This window comes from Fusarium fujikuroi, chromosome FFUJ_chr02 (assembly GCF_900079805.1).
Source record: "Fusarium fujikuroi IMI 58289 draft genome, chromosome FFUJ_chr02".
In the NCBI taxonomy this organism is placed as follows: domain Eukaryota; kingdom Fungi; phylum Ascomycota; class Sordariomycetes; order Hypocreales; family Nectriaceae; genus Fusarium; species Fusarium fujikuroi.
In genome coordinates, this window is record NC_036623.1 from 3996076 (window position 1) to 4013954 (window position 17879).

At 49.7% G+C, this 17879-nt stretch overlaps 8 protein-coding genes; 3 read left to right on the forward strand and 5 right to left on the reverse strand.

The window, feature by feature from the left end:
• Positions 1–98: 98 nt before the first annotated feature.
• On the forward strand, positions 99–1136 carry FFUJ_04099 (related to C2C2-type Zn-finger protein; the record flags this gene model as incomplete). Its single annotated transcript, XM_023572656.1, has 1 exon — positions 99–1136. One exon carries the CDS (start codon positions 99–101, stop codon positions 1134–1136), a length of 1038 nt encoding a protein of 345 aa, XP_023426739.1.
• Positions 1137–1550: 414 nt separating this feature from the next.
• FFUJ_04098 (probable UBC8-E2 ubiquitin-conjugating enzyme) lies at positions 1551–2524 on the reverse strand (the record flags this gene model as incomplete). XM_023572657.1 has 4 exons in its annotated part: positions 1551–1917; positions 1967–2081; positions 2130–2226; positions 2492–2524. The coding sequence occupies 4 exons, from the start codon at positions 2522–2524 to the stop codon at positions 1551–1553; spliced, it is 612 nt and encodes a 203-aa protein (XP_023426740.1).
• Positions 2525–4169: 1645 nt separating this feature from the next.
• On the forward strand, positions 4170–5255 carry FFUJ_04097 (probable ketopantoate hydroxymethyltransferase; the record flags this gene model as incomplete). XM_023572658.1 has 2 exons in its annotated part: positions 4170–4595; positions 4644–5255. The coding sequence occupies 2 exons, from the start codon at positions 4170–4172 to the stop codon at positions 5253–5255; spliced, it is 1038 nt and encodes a 345-aa protein (XP_023426741.1).
• Positions 5256–5424: 169 nt separating this feature from the next.
• On the reverse strand, positions 5425–5975 carry FFUJ_04096 (probable APG12-component of the autophagic system; the record flags this gene model as incomplete). XM_023572659.1 has 2 exons in its annotated part: positions 5425–5487; positions 5562–5975. The coding sequence occupies 2 exons, from the start codon at positions 5973–5975 to the stop codon at positions 5425–5427; spliced, it is 477 nt and encodes a 158-aa protein (XP_023426742.1).
• A 496-nt stretch (positions 5976–6471) lies between these two features.
• FFUJ_04095 (related to phenylalanine ammonia-lyase) lies at positions 6472–8643 on the reverse strand (the record flags this gene model as incomplete). The annotated part of the gene is made up of 1 exon (XM_023572660.1): positions 6472–8643. One exon carries the CDS (start codon positions 8641–8643, stop codon positions 6472–6474), a length of 2172 nt encoding a protein of 723 aa, XP_023426743.1.
• A 1310-nt stretch (positions 8644–9953) lies between these two features.
• FFUJ_04094 (related to DBF4-regulatory subunit for Cdc7p protein kinase) lies at positions 9954–11944 on the reverse strand (the record flags this gene model as incomplete). XM_023572661.1 has 3 exons in its annotated part: positions 9954–10085; positions 10139–11467; positions 11516–11944. The coding sequence occupies 3 exons, from the start codon at positions 11942–11944 to the stop codon at positions 9954–9956; spliced, it is 1890 nt and encodes a 629-aa protein (XP_023426744.1).
• Positions 11945–13206: 1262 nt separating this feature from the next.
• FFUJ_04093 (aminopeptidase II family protein) lies at positions 13207–14718 on the forward strand (the record flags this gene model as incomplete). The annotated part of the gene is made up of 1 exon (XM_023572662.1): positions 13207–14718. One exon carries the CDS (start codon positions 13207–13209, stop codon positions 14716–14718), a length of 1512 nt encoding a protein of 503 aa, XP_023426745.1.
• Positions 14719–15346: 628 nt separating this feature from the next.
• On the reverse strand, positions 15347–16965 carry FFUJ_04092 (related to myc-type bHLH transcription factor; the record flags this gene model as incomplete). XM_023572664.1 has 3 exons in its annotated part: positions 15347–15538; positions 15594–16452; positions 16502–16965. 3 exons carry the CDS (start codon positions 16963–16965, stop codon positions 15347–15349), a joined length of 1515 nt encoding a protein of 504 aa, XP_023426746.1.
• Between the last annotated feature and the right edge of the window lie 914 nt (positions 16966–17879).

Here is a 17879-nt window from a genome sequence, read left to right on the forward strand (position 1 = left end):
ACCACTATAACATCACCCCTCCATCATCCATCTCTTTCAGCATCAAATCTTCCTCCCTCCACCAACCAAAGGCCACGAGCCTCAAAACCGCCTCCAAAATGCAGGGCTTCAACATGGGCCGCTACGTCCCGCCAGACGTAGAAGGCACCACATCCGGCAACCGTCTTCACAATAAACACCCCCTCGGCGCACGCGCCTCGAAACCCGGCTCCCTCACCGTCCGCTTCGAGCTTCCCTACGCCGTCTGGTGCAACACCTGTCCCAAGCCCACGATAATCGGCCAAGGCGTTCGCTTCAACGCAGCGAAGCGCCGTGTGGGGAGCTATTTCTCAACGCCGATTTGGAGTTTCAAGTTTCGTCATGCGGATTGCGGAGGCGAGATTGAGATTCGCACGGATCCCAAAAACACGGCGTATGTTGTCACGGAGGGCGGTGCGAAACGGGATACAGGGGAAGATGTACAGCGCGAAGGAGATGCGGTGATCATGACGGATCAGGAGAGGGAGGCGTTAAGAAAGAATGCATTCTCTAGTTTGGAAAAGACTATTGAGGATAGGGAGCAGCTGAAGCGTGCGACACTACGGATAGACGATCTCATGGAGGCATCTGCGAAACATTGGGATGATCCATATACGCAGAATCAGAAGCTACGAAAGGCATTTAGAGCAGGGCGCAAAGAGCGAGAGCGAGACGCTGCGGCTACAGAGGCTCTTCAAGATCGCATGAGTCTTGGCATAGACATTGTTCCTGGGACAGAGGAAGATGCTCGCCGTGCGGCTCTTGTCGACTTTGGGCCTGTGGTTGATGATGGAAGAGATCGGGCGTTGTCTAAACCCTTATTTCAATCCGAAGGGAGCAAGAAAACATTGGACCCGAAAGGTGGAAGCAAGTTAAAGGCTGACAAGCAGGCTTCAAAACGTAAAGACGCGTTGGTGTCGGAACTTATGGGCAACACTCGGGCCTCCAAGGATCCTTTCCTAGTCGATAAACGACATGGGACGAAAGGACCGGCCAGACTGCCAGGCGTGAAGCGGAAGAGATCACTACAAGAAGAGGAGTCGCGGAGCTTGGAGCCACCACCCAAGGCGCAGGCGCCCGCTTCGCCAGCAGGCCTGGTTGACTACGACTCAGATTAAGCATTTTACTATTGGCGCTGGCTCTTTAGAATAATTATAGATATGATACCCGGGCTCAGCCCAATTTATTGATTCAATATTCAAAGTCCTGTCCTTCTGCTGTGCATCGTTGGCAGAGAACGAAAGGACAACCATCATGTCCAAACTACCTTCGGGGTCCTGACGTCCAGGCCCATCACCAGCAATTATGGCATCCAGTTGCGGCTGTTTCGTTCAACTGCCCTCCGATGAGCACAAGCGAAGCCTTGTGTGCAACATGCCAAACTAATGCCAATAACCAAATTCGATCCGAGTCCAAGCCTGCGCGAGGTTACTGCAACTCCGTCCAATGATAGTCCTAAATCCGTGCCTCGGTCCCATGACGCCATATGTGAATCGAAACGCTCGCCCAAGTTAATGCGCTCGTAGAAGGGCTTATACATCGTCCATCTGTCCCGCAGGCTCTTCATCGTCGTCTCCGAAACTGGCCACTGAGGAGAGTTCGTCATCGTCTTCGCTTTCGGCTCCGGCTTCGTCTGCTGCATCCTTAGAGGCATATTTCTGGACGTATTCTGCTGTCATGAGTATTATGTCTGATTCAAGGACCCATGCGCACGCACCTTTGACCTTAGCATCATAACTCTTTGGTTCTCGAATCAATAAGGCCGCTGCCTCGCCGTTGAGGGGGTCGGTAGGGTTGGGGTATCGCAGGAGCTGAGGAAGGAAAACCTCGAAAATGTTGATCATATCAAACATGGGCGACCAAGTCTGGTTGATAACATCGAGGCAGACCGAACCGGACCTGAACCATTAGCCATAGTTCAAATCAGACGGAGGTATAGGTTTCGTACAGCTCGTCGATGTTAGGGTGAAAGATACGGTTGACAAAGCCAATGCTGGGAGACTTGTAAGGGTAGGTGTCGGGAAGCTCGACATGAACCTTCCACATTCCGCCCTCAAATGGAGCTTCATAATGTCAGTCATTGTTCGGACGGTGTGGTTCGGTAAACATACTCTCAGCTGGTCCTTTGAAGCGAACAAAGAACTCTTGCCTAAGAGGATCGGTCAGGGAATAGATCGGAGTCGGTGAAAGTGGAATTGAAAGCTTACACTGTTTCATGTTAGCAAAGTCAACATTGGTGTTGGAGCAAAGTCTTACTGTTATCATTGACAAGTGTAACTTCGTAGTCACTCATGAGCCTATGGAAGTCAGTGTCATCATAGAAACGGTAGCTTATTTTGAGTTTCATACATCCTGTAATCATGTTAGCAATACAACAAGCGAGAAGGCAGAGACGACAACGCACTTCATGACCTTTTTGACGATTATTGTTAGCCACATTCCCATCGCCGTTTGGGAAGACGGTAGTACTCACATCAGTCTCGATTCTGCGGCGTGGGCTACTCATGATGGCGGTTGATGTTGTTTCCGAATGTGGGGTTATGAAGGTATCCAAAGAGCTCCGGGGCCGGCGCGATAGGCGATACTCGAGGAAGGCGTTAAGAAGAGGCAGAAGAATTGAGGGTTGTGTGTGTATGTGAAACAGTCTGCAGTTGAAAAGATGTTGGTTGGGAGTAGCTAAAGTAGGCGAAGATGAAGTTGAGTCAAGCAAGCGCAAGGTAATGTCCTTCCCGGGGGTGCCAAGTCACGAGGATATGATGTGTACGAGCGTGATAAGCCGCTGCAAACGCAACACGGCAGGTGCCGGCTGCTCCCTCAGGGTGTTAGTGTTATCGATAAGGCACTAAGCTGCCGCAATGGGGAGATCGACGTAGCACGTCACGAGCATGATGCAGCATGAAACAACGAATCTAGACTGAAACAATGCAACGCAGTTGAGTCATCCTTTTTCTTTGAATCAGGTTTTAGAGGACTCAATTCCAATAAAGGTGACACATTCTGAGTTGAGCTTTGAGCTTGTTTCTTGTGTGCAATTATCAGATGCCAAGTCTCTGTTTGACAGTCAGTTTCTCTGACCTTTCACAAGTACTTGTGTTCATAAACCTTGGATATTGTTAATTGGGGTTACCTAGTTCCTATTTAAGTGAGTATATCCGTGATAAAGCGAATTGCGGTGGTAGATCAGCATCAGCAAATGGACACCTACATCTCGATGCATATACGTAGCGACACAAGCCAAATAGAGTTGTAAGACCAGCCGGAACCATTATCGCGGCGGTAACTAGGAATAATCATAAAGCGGCTGCATATAAAGTCGCTGCGGTTGGGAAAACATTACGTATATGACAAGATATACATACAGATACAGATACTTGCCGGGCTATTCCTTATTGTGGATGCCATGTCCCTCGGTTCTCGCATGCGTATTCGGATCTAGATACTTTCATCACAACTTCATGAGACCCCCTCCATTTCCAAATCCTCGGTACAAGTACCCAGGCAGCCTCAACCAAAGCCGTTACACTTCCCCCACTACACCTCCATCTCGGCACATTCAGTAACAACCTCGGCTTCCGAATACATTCGAGGACTTTTTGCAACTTTGCGTGGCATCAGTATTTGGAGTTAGTAATTGTATTCCAGTATAATTCGGGGTATAATTCAGTAGCCCAGGATATACATGTAATGAAATGGCGGCTCAACATCAACGGATCTTCGGTCATTCGGCCATTCGCATGCCCTGAAAGGACTAGCCTAAATTAAATTTCACTTCGAGAACCCCAAAAAGTTACTGCGTGGGGCGCAGACCAGGGGTGCTGAGAAAAAACACCAAGATACTCAAATATACAACGTAGGGTTCATCATGGTTCAGACATGAATAAAACCTTTGCTTTCCCCGACTTTCTCACTGGATCGCAACTCTAACTGTCATAAACGAAACAGAATTAGTCAAGATACTTGTTTCATAATTTTTCCCCTTTCAAAAAGGATCACCATAGACTTCTTGAGCCACTGTCTCTGTCGGTCTGAGATCTGCCTGCAAGTACCTCAAGTTTCTGTCACTCCCAACTCGACAAAGCACGCGACACCTTATCTTCACCTCAACCCACTCCACTAGCACTTCCCTTTACTCCTATCTCCTGCCCTTCCTCATGTCATCTCTTATCAATCCTACCATGAGGTCATGTGCCTCTCTCCTATCCCGGGTGTCCGTCCCATCCACTCGGCCGGCATCCCGGACCCTCGGCCGAGCCGTTCGGCCCCTCATCATCGGAGGTGCGGCGCAAACCCGGTACAGCTCTCACTCTCCCATGGGTGCACCTCCGGCCGTTCAACGTAAAAAGGTCACTGTCGGAACTCTTCGTTCCATGCACCGCAAGGGTGATCCCATCACAGTCATGACAGCTCATGACTTCCCCAGTGGTCATGTCGCTGACCATGCTGGTATGGACATCATCCTTGTGGGAGACAGTCTCGCCATGGTAGCACTTGGTATGGAGGATACGAGTGAGATTATCTTGGAAGAGATGCTTTTACATTGTCGGTCTGTTGCGAGGGCGACAAAGTCGGCTTTCACTGTAAGACCCCTGTCTTTTCATATGCAAGTAATAAACTAATCCCAGTAGGTTGGAGATCTACCCATGGGCACGTATGAGATTAGTCCTGACCAGGCTCTGGCTACTGCTATCCGTTTCATCAAGGAAGGCCGTGTCCAAGGTGTCAAGCTTGAAGGTGGCAAGGAGATGGCCCCTACTATCAAGAAGATTACCACCGCTGGCATTCCTGTCCTTGGCCACATTGGCTTGACCCCTCAACGACAAAATGCACTTGGTGGCTTCCGCGTCCAGGGCAAGACAAGTAGTGGTGCAATGAGCATTCTTGAAGACGCCCTTGCTCTTCAGGAAGCTGGTTGCTTCGCCATGGTTATTGAGGCAGTTCCTGCTGAGGTGGCCGCGCTCATCACTAAAAAGCTCTCCATTCCCACTATTGGTATTGGTGCCGGCAATGGTACCTCGGGCCAAGTCCTGGTACAAGTCGATATGATTGGAAATTTCCCTCCTGGGCGATTCCTTCCCAAGTTTGTCAAGAAATACGGTGATGTCTGGGGTGAGAGCTTGAGAGCCATCGAGGCGTATCGGGATGAAGTCAAGTCGCGCCAATACCCTGCTCCTGAGCACACATACCCCATTTCGGCGGAGGAACTTGAGAGCTTTACTAAAGCGGTGAAGGATTCCTAGAGATGAGATGATGATACCCCGGAAGTTGTTGCATGAGGTTTTGGAGAGGCAAGCTTGTCGAATTCGTGTGTCGTAGCGCAGTCATAGAGGTCGCATAGCTCGGAGTTTGGGTTGAGTAGATGTCATAGCCTTTTGTATATCCAGATAGAAGAATTCAGCCTTGCTAGCATCATCCAAAAGCAGGCGTCAGTGAGTAGGCCACTACAAGTTGACCGTGGGCGTTTTTGAAGCACTAGATATGTCAGCTTCCGTAACTTCACAGCCTGGTAATCCATCATAGGCCTTGGGATAGGCTACGAGACTCACCTGATGTAGGTTGCCTACGACCTCGTCCAAAGACGGCGCAAAGGCACTGTTGACGTACAAGAAGACACTGTCTGTCTCTTTGCATCTCAATTTCTTTCTGAGATATCTCACAACCTCTTCAAAACGTCTCGTCGCACTGATCTTGCACACGTCTTGCGCCAACGACGGAGCGGACCCGACGGGTTTAAACCGCACCACAACCTTGTCTGCCTTGAAGGTTCCAGCAGTCGCAAGTGCGGCGCTCGCATCCCGTGGTAGATCTGCCAGCACCACTGAAGCGGACATAGTAAGTGGCAAGTTTGGAGACGCAGCGCCGCTACCTGCTTCTTCATTATCGGCGAGGGGCATAGGTGAGGCGTTGGAGGGTGATGGAGATGGCGAGGGCACCCATTCTGGTGGTGGGTTGTCTGACATTTTGAAGAATTTATACCTCTGAGAGTGGGGAATTCTCGACTCGGTGCGTGAATGTTGAAATTTGTTGGTGTTGAAAGTCAAGGTATGCAGCCGTTTGTAAGTAACTCAGTTGTGACTCTGTCGCCTAATGTAAGTGGAGGTTGCTTATGACAGCACAGTGTTGCTTTTAAAGCACTGTGCATGATACTGGCATGTAGTTAAGTCTCATCATGACACCTCAATCAAACACTGCGGGCGCTTCATTACCCTGACACAAACACAATCTCTCTCTCTTTTCTTTCTATGTTGTTTGTTCTTACAAACAAGATACAAACCCTGTTCGGTTTTAATTCCATCGTATACCACATTAGATTAGCAATGATGAGCTGAGAGTGTATTGTCTAAGCTAGGTACATCCGAAGCCGCTATGTTACATCCTTTCAGTCAGCCATTCCGGAGTGGAGTTTTCCTTGTACCTAATGGTCCTCTTGAATTCAGTTTTCTCTCTGGTGGTCCACTATTCAGTCTGTCTCAGATCCTGACAGAGCTTCTCATACTCCTCAACTGTCCGGGGTGCTGAACGTTCAGTCTCGATGCTCCCCATGATAGCATCCATCATGTTACCCCTGACGCTCTCATAAACCTTGCTCACCCAGCTACCAATAGTCTTCTTACCCTCAGTTGGAAGGCCTTTGTGTACGTTGTATAGAGGATCATCATCAAGACCACATTGCGTCGGGACTTCCAACTTGGATCGAACCCAAGTATACAATGGAGCGGTTCCATCGCCTAGTTTGGTAGCCACGTCGACAGAGCGTAGTGCCATGTTAGGATAGAATATGGAGGAAGCTGTGTCTACGATCGCTTTGTGGAACTGGCCACGGAACACTGCAAGACTGGATATCGGACAATCGATCTTCTCGGAAGTCAGGAATTGCGTAACGGGTGCCATTACAGCATCGACGGTGGGTACAATACGATACTTCCAGCAACCGATATTGTGGTCAAACCACTCCCGTTCGACGACAGCGAAAACAGCCTCGCTGATTCTCTCGATAGCGGCATCACCGAGGCCAAAAGCGTGGAAAGGTCCATCCTCCGTTTTGTTGAGAAGTACTTGTTCGCGGAGTGTGTCCAGGAAAAGCCGATGTGTAGCCCGAAGCTCGACTGCTTGGCATGAAACATAAATGTGACAAGCACACATATGAGCAACAAGATCAGCAGCCTCCATGGTTCGTCGAGCTGAAAGCAGAGCAAGTGAATTGATGCTCTGGTTATGCATCTCAGCCGACGTGACGTGAGACGAGACCGGGTGAGCGAGGGCAGCTAACTCGGACATGTATGCCGACATGTTTACATCGATGCCCTTCATGGTAAAATTCTCCTTGTCGCTAATATTGAGATTGGCTTCAAGGCCATTGTTGGTTGAGGGGTTGATCATCTCGCTGACCTGTGAGAAGAGCATGCGTCCAATCATCTGGAGAGCAAGTCGTGTCTTGTCCATGGCGGAAGTCACAACGACAGCCTGGAAGTTCCCTCCTGAATACACATCGCCAACCACTTTTCCATCCTTCTCTGATGCGTCAATTAAGGGGTTGTCGGATGTCGAATTTAATTCCACGGAGATCTGTCTCTGAGCAAGAAGTAAGTCCTCTAGATAAGGGCCAATCCATTGGGGACTTGTGCGAGTAGAATATCGATCTTGCCAAAGGCCTTCACCAGTTCTCTTGCGTTCGTTTAGTCCGACGACGAACCCCGAACCTTTCAGAAAGCTTCTTATGTTTGCAGCAGCCTCAATCTGGCCAGGGTGCGGTCGTACGGCATGGATAAAAGGAGTTGTCCACTCAACGTTGCCACCCATGGCCTCGGATGCGAATGCTGTCAATACCTGAGCAAGGACAGCCAGCTGTTGGGTGTCATGGAGGACCAGGCTGGCAACAGATACAGATGGAGCAGTTCCATTGATAAGACCGAGAGCTTCTTTCGGCCCAAGACCACTTGGTGAGAGACCGCCAGCCCGTAGAGCTTCATCTGAAGGCATCACCTTGGCTGAAGACCCTCTGCCCACTTGAACGAAAACATCAGGGTTTCCAGTGACCGCCCCAGCGATGTAAGATAAAGGCATGAGATCTCCAGATGCTGAAATAGTACCTCGAATAGGAACCATAGGGGTAATATCGTGGTGAAGCAGTTTGATCAACCTCTCCAATACTTCCAGCCGAACAGCGCTTTGTCCATGCATGTTCTGGTTCGCCCGAGTAAGGATAGCTCCTCGAACCCATTCAGGGGGCATGACGTGAGAAGTCTCTCTTTCAGAGTTGCTCCCAGGATTCTTGTCGGTAGAGGTGATGATGGCACTCTGTGTATGTTGGAGAGAGCCGATTTGGTTCTCCAACCATTCGTCAGTTCGAACATCTGCACTTCCTCCAAATCCTGTATTGACACCATATACTACGTATTTGTGTGACAAGTACTCAGCTAGTGCGTCAACACTTAGAGCGATGCGGCGCGCGAGCTCCTCGTCTTTGCTGATCTCAGGCTTGATATCATGACGAGCGACTGCGATAAGAGAAGCAATGTCGAGATTGTTGCCATCTAGAATAATCCTCTCTTTGCCGTTCTTCAAGTCTCGTAGTCGTTTCCAAATATCCAGTGTTAAGTTGGCATGAGCCGAGGTTTTGAGGTTCATGATGAGATATGCTGGAGTTGGTGCAAACAAGGCTTGAGGAGTGTTGGCAGCGAGTAAGAATGAAGGTTCAATGTTCGCACAAAGCTTTTCTGGTAAGATATTTCGCCTCCTAGTCAAGTTTTCTCCCAGCTCTGATGTTGTCAGTGAGAGTGAATCACTCGAGCAAGCGGCGACGTCCGGCACCTATTCAAGTCAGAAGACCAGTTAAGTCCAATGGCCTTGGACTTCTCACCTCGAATTCCTCTTTTTGATTTCTTTTCTCACTTGAGATGCACCGATTGCGGCCTTGGAGTCAAAGATTTTAGGTAACTGAGCCCGAGTATCACACAGTCCAGACTTGTCCAAGCTGGGCAGGTCCGACTTCAACATGTGATAGAGGTCCTCGTGGGCTTACACTAGAGAGTTTTGCGCTTGTAGCAACGAGAATTGAAAAGAAGAGGAAACTCAATGTGGTCTCAGCCGAAAATCGGTGAGAGACAAAAGAAACACATACGTAAAGTTCCATAACGTGCGTCTGCCAATCAACTACTGCAGGCTGAAAACGCCACATAGGTAGGAGATAGAACTCATGCAAGACACTTGTCTATGACAGAAATAACAATGATTCACTTACATTTATGCTGAAGCAGCTCACCTTCACTGTGCATCATGCCACAAAGGCCGTACTTTGTTCAAGTATTCATGTTACATAACATGTAGGTACATATACATGTCCTAAACACATATCTACATCAGACCTTTCTGGTCATCGTCGTAAAGCAGTCGCTGTTGCTTTTTGCGATATAATTCTTCCGCTCCAATGCCTTGCCCTGGCTCCTCTTTGTACAACCCTTCATCAACCCCATCTCAGCCGTTTGTCCTAACCATGCCTCTCGAAATGGACCGCGACGAAACGCCCCAAAAATCAGTTACCATGTATGCAGTCCAATCAGAACAAATGAAATGGCCGACTAGACCGTGGGATAATGTGACAAAAACCATGCCGCTCTGCGCCGTCGCATGCAGTTCATGCTTATAAGGTAAAAGGAGAAAGCGATAGTAAAGAAGACGCGGACATCCTGAACCGAAAAACTGTCCGGTAATGCCGCCATTAAGCGCAAGGCTAACCAAACTCATGAGGTATCTTTGATGTTTGTACACTGCGTGCTGTGGGAATTTGAACCGAAATGCGCAAAATGGACTTCATAAAGAGTTTGTTTCGTGGGATGCCAGTAACATAGTCCATGAGCTGCGGACCATGACAAGGCCTGAGATGATGATGATGATGCGATGTTGAAAAGATTTATGTCGTATTATTTTATGAATGGTCGTTACCAGACTTCCTCCTCGTCGGAACCGGATGCGTACTTAGGCATCCTCTTGATTTGTGACAGGAGAGAATCAAGCTCAGTCCAGTTTTCGTCGTTTTCAGCAAACTTCCGGTGTTTGCGAGATAGAATGTGCTAGAAGAGTTAGATTTTTACAAGCATATCCTGGGGAAAAAGGAATTACACACCTCGTCAAAATCGCGGAACTTGTCCTGACAGTTCTCGCAATAGCCAGGCTTGAGGTCCCGCTTGCTCTTAAGAGGTTGCGACTGCGTCCTCCGCTCAGTCTTTTGAGTATCCTCTTCTTGCACCTCAGCAGGTCGCGAAGTGTGTCGGCCCATCGTTGTTGATCTGCTAGATGCAACATCCATTGAAACCTCAGCAAGACGGCGCGAGCTCACGTCAAAGGAAGCAGGGGCAGCCTTCTGCAACACCTTGCGCTGCAGGCCGTGAACCTCTTTACTGGTTCCAGCCTTCGCTCCATTGATACCAGATGTCGAAGAGACCATCTGCGATCGAATGGCTGAGGTGATGTTAGAAGGCTGCACTCCAGATGCCACAGGCTCGCCGGCAAAAAGCCGGCCAGCAGCAGCACGGCTTGTAAAGGCGTTCTGGGGTCGGGCATCCACTGCTTTCGACATTGTCGCCCTGGCGGGGTTGAAGATATCAGTCGGTGTCGCAGCACGGGCTCTGCTCTGACCATCCTCCATCTCAGCAATGGTTCGCTTTCCTGTCACCGGCTTAGGCATTGGGACCTGAGGGGGCTTGAGAACAGGGGCAGCTTCCTCACGCTTGGCAAGGCGTGCCTTTTCCTGCTCTCGTTGTCTTCGATGGTCCTTTTCAGGCACATCGTGGTCCTCCACAAATGGGCATCGACCATTGCCTACACTTCGGAACTGAGGCCATTCACCATCTGCCTTATTAGCAACCTTGGGGTACTCTCGAACCATGATGGGCTTGTTCTTCTCGTCCATATCCCATACATAAATGTGAGGTCCCTTGAAATAGCATAATTCACGATGAACGGCAGAAGGATCGCGGTCAGATGGTCCGTTTAGACGTTCATTGTGCAACAGCTGAAGCAGGTTGGGCTCCCTTGAAGCACCGTAATTACCACGAGTAGCTGTTGATCTTGAACCGTACGTGTTGTGGCTTGTCTCGGCCTCGAGCAAGACTGCAAGCATGTTTTGGAACTTCTCCAGTGTCCAAATCTTCTTGCCCATCTCACGAGCTTTGTACAGCACGTCATTGTTCTTTGATCCTCGGGTTCGCTTCAAAGGATCATCAAGCTGTGGAGACCTTGAAGGTGCATTGCGGAACTCGGACAGTAGCTTTCTTCGAGCTTCGGTATTACGGTTTAGTAACGATGGATTAATGGTCTGAGGCTGTTCTTCGGACTCGTTGTGCTCCCCATGGTGTCCTTGGTTCTGTTCTTGGTGCGCCTCTTGTCTTTCAGGTGGGATTGTTCGAGTCGTGACGACGTGGGTAACGTCAATGGAGAAGAAGGGTTCTTGTCTCTGAAGCAAGGTCAGTGGGGCCCATCAAAACTTTCGAGATTAACATACAGCACCAAGATAGTTGACCCTCTTTGTTAGTCTAGCACGAACATCATCGGGTATACTCTCGAAATAGAAGACCATTTTAGGAAACTTGGCACGGTGATGCTTCTTCCATGCCTCCTTCTCGGTGTCGGCCTCACGGGAGACATTTGTCGGGGCAGCCCTTGAGGTTCTTTCCTTGGTAGAAGGACGCGTAGCGCCGCGTTGAACCAGAACCTGAGTCCTGGTAGACCGGGTTGGTGATCGAACCGGACGCTGCACGCCATTATCGAGTACCTGCTTCTTTAGAGGCGGCGGCTGGCCATAGGTTTCTTCACGCTGAACGGTAGCATATGAACGCTTCTGCTTAGCATATCCAGCCAGAGCGGAAGCACCTCTCAGAGGCGAATTGACAACATTGGGGTTGTTCGTTAACGGGCCCCGTCTCGAAGACATGGCCGATATGGGACCAGGCGTTGGTGACAAAGATATCGTTGCCATATAAAGCCCGTGAACTGCTCTGGGGAGGAGAGACCAGAGCAGACCAGAGGGCGTTTAAGCAGAACGACAAAAGTCGAGAGCGAACGATGACGTGACGAGATTTGAGCTGTTATTGGTGGTGGTCGATCGTGGTGGCAGACGGACGGGTAGTGGTAGTAGCGAGGACGGTACGGTTAGTAGTGGAGGGGCTGGGAGGATGAGACTTGTGACAGCACGCGACGCGGAGCCTGACACGTCAAAGCGACTAGACAGAGACAATGCAAGGCAACAAAGAGAGGTAATAGATGCTAACGACTTATGAGAGCTCACGGAGATGGCAAAGATGTAAAAGGAAAAGAAGCCAACAGCAGACGCAGTCAAATGATGAGCGAGCAACAAATCGGCCGTTATGTTGTTTTGGTAGGTACTGAACCTTTCCCTAGGCCTGGTGCTTTGGATGGAGGGAAACGAGCAAAGTGAGGGACAGACTCCATCGAATTTTGATGACTGAGCACACCAAAGCAAAGCAAAGCAGGCCGTGTTGTTAAGAGTCGCGCTTGGCACAACAGCACTATACCGCTCCTGGGCCAGTTCGGCGACTAGCAGGGCCTTCTGGGAGGGGCCGCCGGGGGCCCTGTACCTCCAGTGAAGGCCTTCTGTGGCCTGCTGGACGTCCACTGCGAGAAAAACACCTCTTCGCACGGGCCAGTCGCCTAAAAGCCACCCAGCAACCAGAGGCACTACAGCCAGAAACGGGAAATTGGGAGAGAAGAGACCAGACAACAAAATTTCAGCCTCGTACCGGAGACGGGGGATTCACGCGAGACATGAGAGGAAACAATAACAAAGAGTCAAGACATGGACGTTTAATTGTGTTTGTTTTTCAATTAACGGAGTCTATAACGCACAAGAGGAATGGAAAGGTAATTGCATAATTAGCTTACATAGTCTATGCATAGAAAAGACATCATTCTGACTGACCCTGGTGCGTCTCCCGCATTGAAACACATCCACTATCCAATCTCGTCTTGAGCCTCACACTTTTCCGCTGTCTCGCAACTAAAGTTAGCCTCGGCCCATCCTTGTCATAATTTTGATCTGGCGTCATCACCGAGATCTTTGAGGTCTTTGGCGCAAATTGACCTTGTACGAGGGGTTCAATTGATGTAAGAGCTCCAAGTTCCGCTAACAAAGCTCAACCGCTTAAACTCAATCTCAGATCATCGTTGATCCTCAAGATGAAGCTCCCTCGAGCTCCATTACGGAGCTTGGAGCATCATCTGCCCCTCCGAGCTCGGTCGGTCAGGAGCATATCAGCAATATCTACTCCGACAAGGACGACAACATGCCGAGCTCTACCGTTGGATGCACCGGCCAGCCGCCGGGCGTATGCCGTTGTCTCCGCCGCCGACCTCCGATTCGGACAGCCAGTCTACGAAACACATCCTCATATCCTAAAACCAAACGAAATCACACAAGGGATCACGGCGCAAGAATATGCTGATCGCCGAGCTCTCCTCGCACAGTCGATGACAGAGGGCAGTATTGCCGTTCTGCATGCTGCATCTCTCCAGTACAAGTCTGGTGCTGTCTTCCACCAATATCGACAAGAGTCCAACTTTCTGTACCTTACAGGATGGATGGAAGAAAATGCCATCGCGGTGATTGAAAAGACTGGTCCTGAGTATGGTGACTACATATTCCGTATGTTTGTCAAGCCCAAAAATGTCCGTGAGGAGCAATGGAATGGTTATCGCAATGGTGTGGATGCTGCGAGAGATATCTTCAACGCCGATGAAGCGTATACGATAAACGAGGCGGAGCAATTGCTCCCCAAGATTCTCAAATCTGCCAAACTCATATATGCAGACTCACCACCTTCAAAAGGTAGTGTTGCTTCGACAGCTACTTGGCTTTGGGGACTCATCTCAGGGCGAGAATCTCGACCATCCCGAACACCGCTCTACTCCGTCATGAACAAGCTTCGCGTGGTCAAGAGTGAAGCAGAAGTTGCTAACATGCGTATTGCTGGTCAAATTTCAGGTCGTGTCATCACAGATGCAATGCGCCGACCATGGAAACGTGAGAAGGACTTGCATTGGTTCCTTGACTACCAATTCGCCGTCAATGGCTGTGAAGGCCCGGCATATATCCCCGTCGTAGCTGGCGGTGAGCGCGCAAACTGCATTCACTACACGGTTAATAACAGCACGTTCAAAAAGGACGAATTCATCCTCGTTGACGCCGGCGGCGAGTATGGCACCTACATCACCGACATATCCCGCACTTGGCCAGCTTCCGGCCGCTTTACCCCTGCTCAGCGCGACCTATACCAGGCCGTCCTCAATGTGCAGCGATCTAGTGTGTCACTCTGCAGGGAATCCTCCAAGCTCTCACTAGAGGACATTCACAACGTTACCGCGCGGGGTCTTGTTGACCAACTTCGTGGCATCGGGTTCAACGTCAACATGGCCAACATTCATCAGCTGTTTCCCCACCACGTTGGTCACTACATCGGCCTTGACGTGCATGACTGCCCTGGCTACAGCCGTCGCGAGACTCTTCGCAAGGGTCACTGCGTTACCATAGAGCCCGGTGTTTACGTCCCCCATGATGACCGATGGCCGGCCGCCTTCCGGGGTATGGGCGTCCGAATCGAGGACAGCGTATGCGTAGACGACGACTCACCCTACATTCTGTCCACTGAGGCCGTCAAAGAGATTGACGATATCGAGGCGCTGCGATCATGACATATACTACTTAACCTGTGACATACTCATATAGACTTGGACCTAGACGTCTGAAATAAAATGTACAGTAAATAGGATCAATACGACTGTGACGGTCGTTATGTTACTCTTCACGACCCACTCGAAATTTTGTTGCTAGGCCTACACATGATGTTATTGCAGCTCAGTCTGGAAAACAAAAGAAAACCGCGCGTGGTTCATGACTAGGATCATGAATGGGTCAAGCCACAACCGCTGCAGGTGAAATTAAATGCATGCAAGAAATCATACGTACATACATAACCCGCTGCTGATCTTTGTTTATTAGATCTGAGTTTTGTTAAGCTATTTCCGTGTAAAGATCTGATCTTCGTTGTGACAATTATCACCAACATACAGGGTAATATCTCACGGTAACAAAATGAGTCTCCGCAAGCTGCTATGGAGACAGACCCCAGCCTCGCCTAGTCATCAATCCCAAACCGGATCCGGTATGACATGACAAACAAGGCACAGCGCGTTCAATTGTGCATCGAGACTGGCCAATGAAGCATGCATAATTAGGATGAGCAGTGTATGCTGCGCGATTCATCTCTGGGGTATATTTATACACAATCCCAAGAGTCCTTGGGACAAAATCATGTCTATTCTAGCAGAAACCTCTTGGATCGAAGAGTGTCCGGCTGTGGTTCGGCATCAAGAATGGCTGTCGAGCCGAGGCACTGAGGAGCTGTTCAAATGCCTGTAGACGCCTGGCTAACTCTTGATGTTCCTTCATGATGGACCTATTGCGCCTTTCTAAGTACTGAATATATTCGGTCGCCTTTGTTAAAACAGTGCCCTGTATTACGTCAGTCATCATGTCTTATTTAATGTTGATGGGAATCACCACTGACCTTGCTCACTTTGGGCGCTCGCTGTGAGTTTTCACCCTCTTCAGTTCCGTCTTCCGGTATCGAATGGAGGGCGGGTACAGCATCGCGTAGCTCGGCGATCTTGTCCTTAAGATTTGTTCGATACTTTCGCTCAATATCATTATGGGCTGTTCGATCTCCTGGTTTGAGTTTATCTTTGCCCTTCATATCGGATGTAGCGGTGTTGGTGCGTGAAAGTCCTGGTCTAGCAGAACTCAAACCTGTCTCGCTCGATGCCTCCGTCTTGACGTCCTGGTTCCTCGATGGAGCCTTTGAGCTATTGGCTGGCGTAGGCGTTTGTTTCTGGCTGCGGTCCCCTGTTGGTGTTCCCAACAGTGAGTCGATGCTGCTATTGAAGTCGGGTGGGAGTCCCGTACCAAGACCAGCTCCAAATCCTAAACCAAATCCACTCGGGGGCATGTAGCTGGCTGGTGTCCGACCAGTATTCATCGCGATAGCAAGAAGTCGCCTCTGCTCATCGTTGCTCAGAACCTGGTTATTGCCCATACCCGACATGGTCTGCCCGAACCCCGCGTTCATGGCTGCTGCAGTATTGCCTAACCCAAAGTCTGGTTCCATGCGTAGACCCGGCTCTGGCTTTTCCCAACTGAGCGGCGTCGAGTACAGGCCTTCTCGAGGAGGTACTTCTGGAGGTGGCATGGTCTCGATTTTTGAGAGATGTTCCTCCAGACTCATCGAGTCAAGTCCTTCTTCTTCATCATCAGATAGAGCATTGTCTAAAGCATTGTCGTCGAAGTAGTCGGCACCCTGAAATGGAGGAGCAGTTGCATATATGCCAGTGCCAAGTCCTGGTGTTGTTGAGCTTCCTCCGTAACCCGGTCTTTGTCGTTGATCAGTTTTCTGATTATGGATATATGGCTTAAACATACCGATAATGAGTGTTAGTGTTATTGGTCATAGGGTCGAAACGCTTCGAAAAGTCAATTTCATAACTTCCTGTCCTTTCATTTTCCTCGTCATCGAAACGGATCCAGTAGTCCAAAGATTCCAATGCAGAATCGGTATCAACCTTTGTGCGCTTCCTTTCATGGGCATCTCGCTTCCGTTGTTGATGGCCCCGTGGGGGTCCTCTGGTAGGTAGTATGGTCTTGTTTGAGCTGGTATATGGTGACGGCATTGGAGCCTGGGTGAATGACATATCAGAGGCTGCAGTCGACTGGTAATCGAAGGATGGTCCCCCCTGGTTGCCAGATGCTCCCATGTCACCCTCTAAGCCTGTTGGTCTCCATGGCGAAGGTTCATGTTGCTGTTGAGATGTGTCGTTGTTCTGATCCACGTGATTCAGCGTCTGGTTGTTTGGCACCGCAAAAAAGTTAAGAAGATTAGGATCCATTGCTAACACGGCATCCCGGCCTGCGAGGCCGTGTTCGTCGTCCGGGAAGGGAGGTCTCGTTTGAGCAGCCCGCACAGGGTATGAGCCAGCTCAATTGGCGATGGCTACTTCGATTGGAAAACGGGTGTAATTGGGTTCAACAGTGGTTGGAAGAGCAAATAGGCCACTCGATAAAGTGTGACAATCACAAAGCTGTCGCAATGGAATTGAGGGGTCGATCTGTCAAAGCATATGACAGTGGGTCCAGCCGTGATGGAGGGTAAGAATTGATGATGCTGATGATGACAACCTCGCGAAAGGGATGAGATGGCACGGAAATAGGTTGAACTGTATCGATTGAGATTCAGCGAAGTGAGGATAAGATGAGCTCGGTAAAGATGGCTAGGTGGGGTGTTGTTGAGATTGGGGCCAGATCCAGGTGCTTAAAGGAATAAGAATGCGGATGATGGGGTTGAAGAGCTGCGGAAAGATGAATTGCAATATGTGACAGCACTGTAAGATGGGTCGATAGCGAAAGCGACAGCCAAGGCGTACGGGCCAAGGAGCAGATTGATTCGTTATCGGTTTGGCTGTAGATTTGATGAGGTCGAGCTTTGACTAGAGCGTGGCGGAAGCTTGTGGTTTAAGGTATGTGCTTATGGGCGGGTATGGCTTCTAGCCACAGTGCAGCAATGTATGTGAAGGCGGGCTCTGAGTAAGTTGAAATGAATTAACCGCTCAGTTATCGCAAAATGAGATCGGGCGCAGACAGAAACAACAAATGGATCGGTCGCCAGATGTTGGTCGAGGGAGTGAAGGGTTTTACGGAGAAGCAGAGTATCAGTCGATAGGATGAGCGGACTCATGCGGCTCCCAATTCGTTGGTTGGGATTGGAAAGCCCACGCCCAAGTTAACTAGACGGGGAACAGGACAG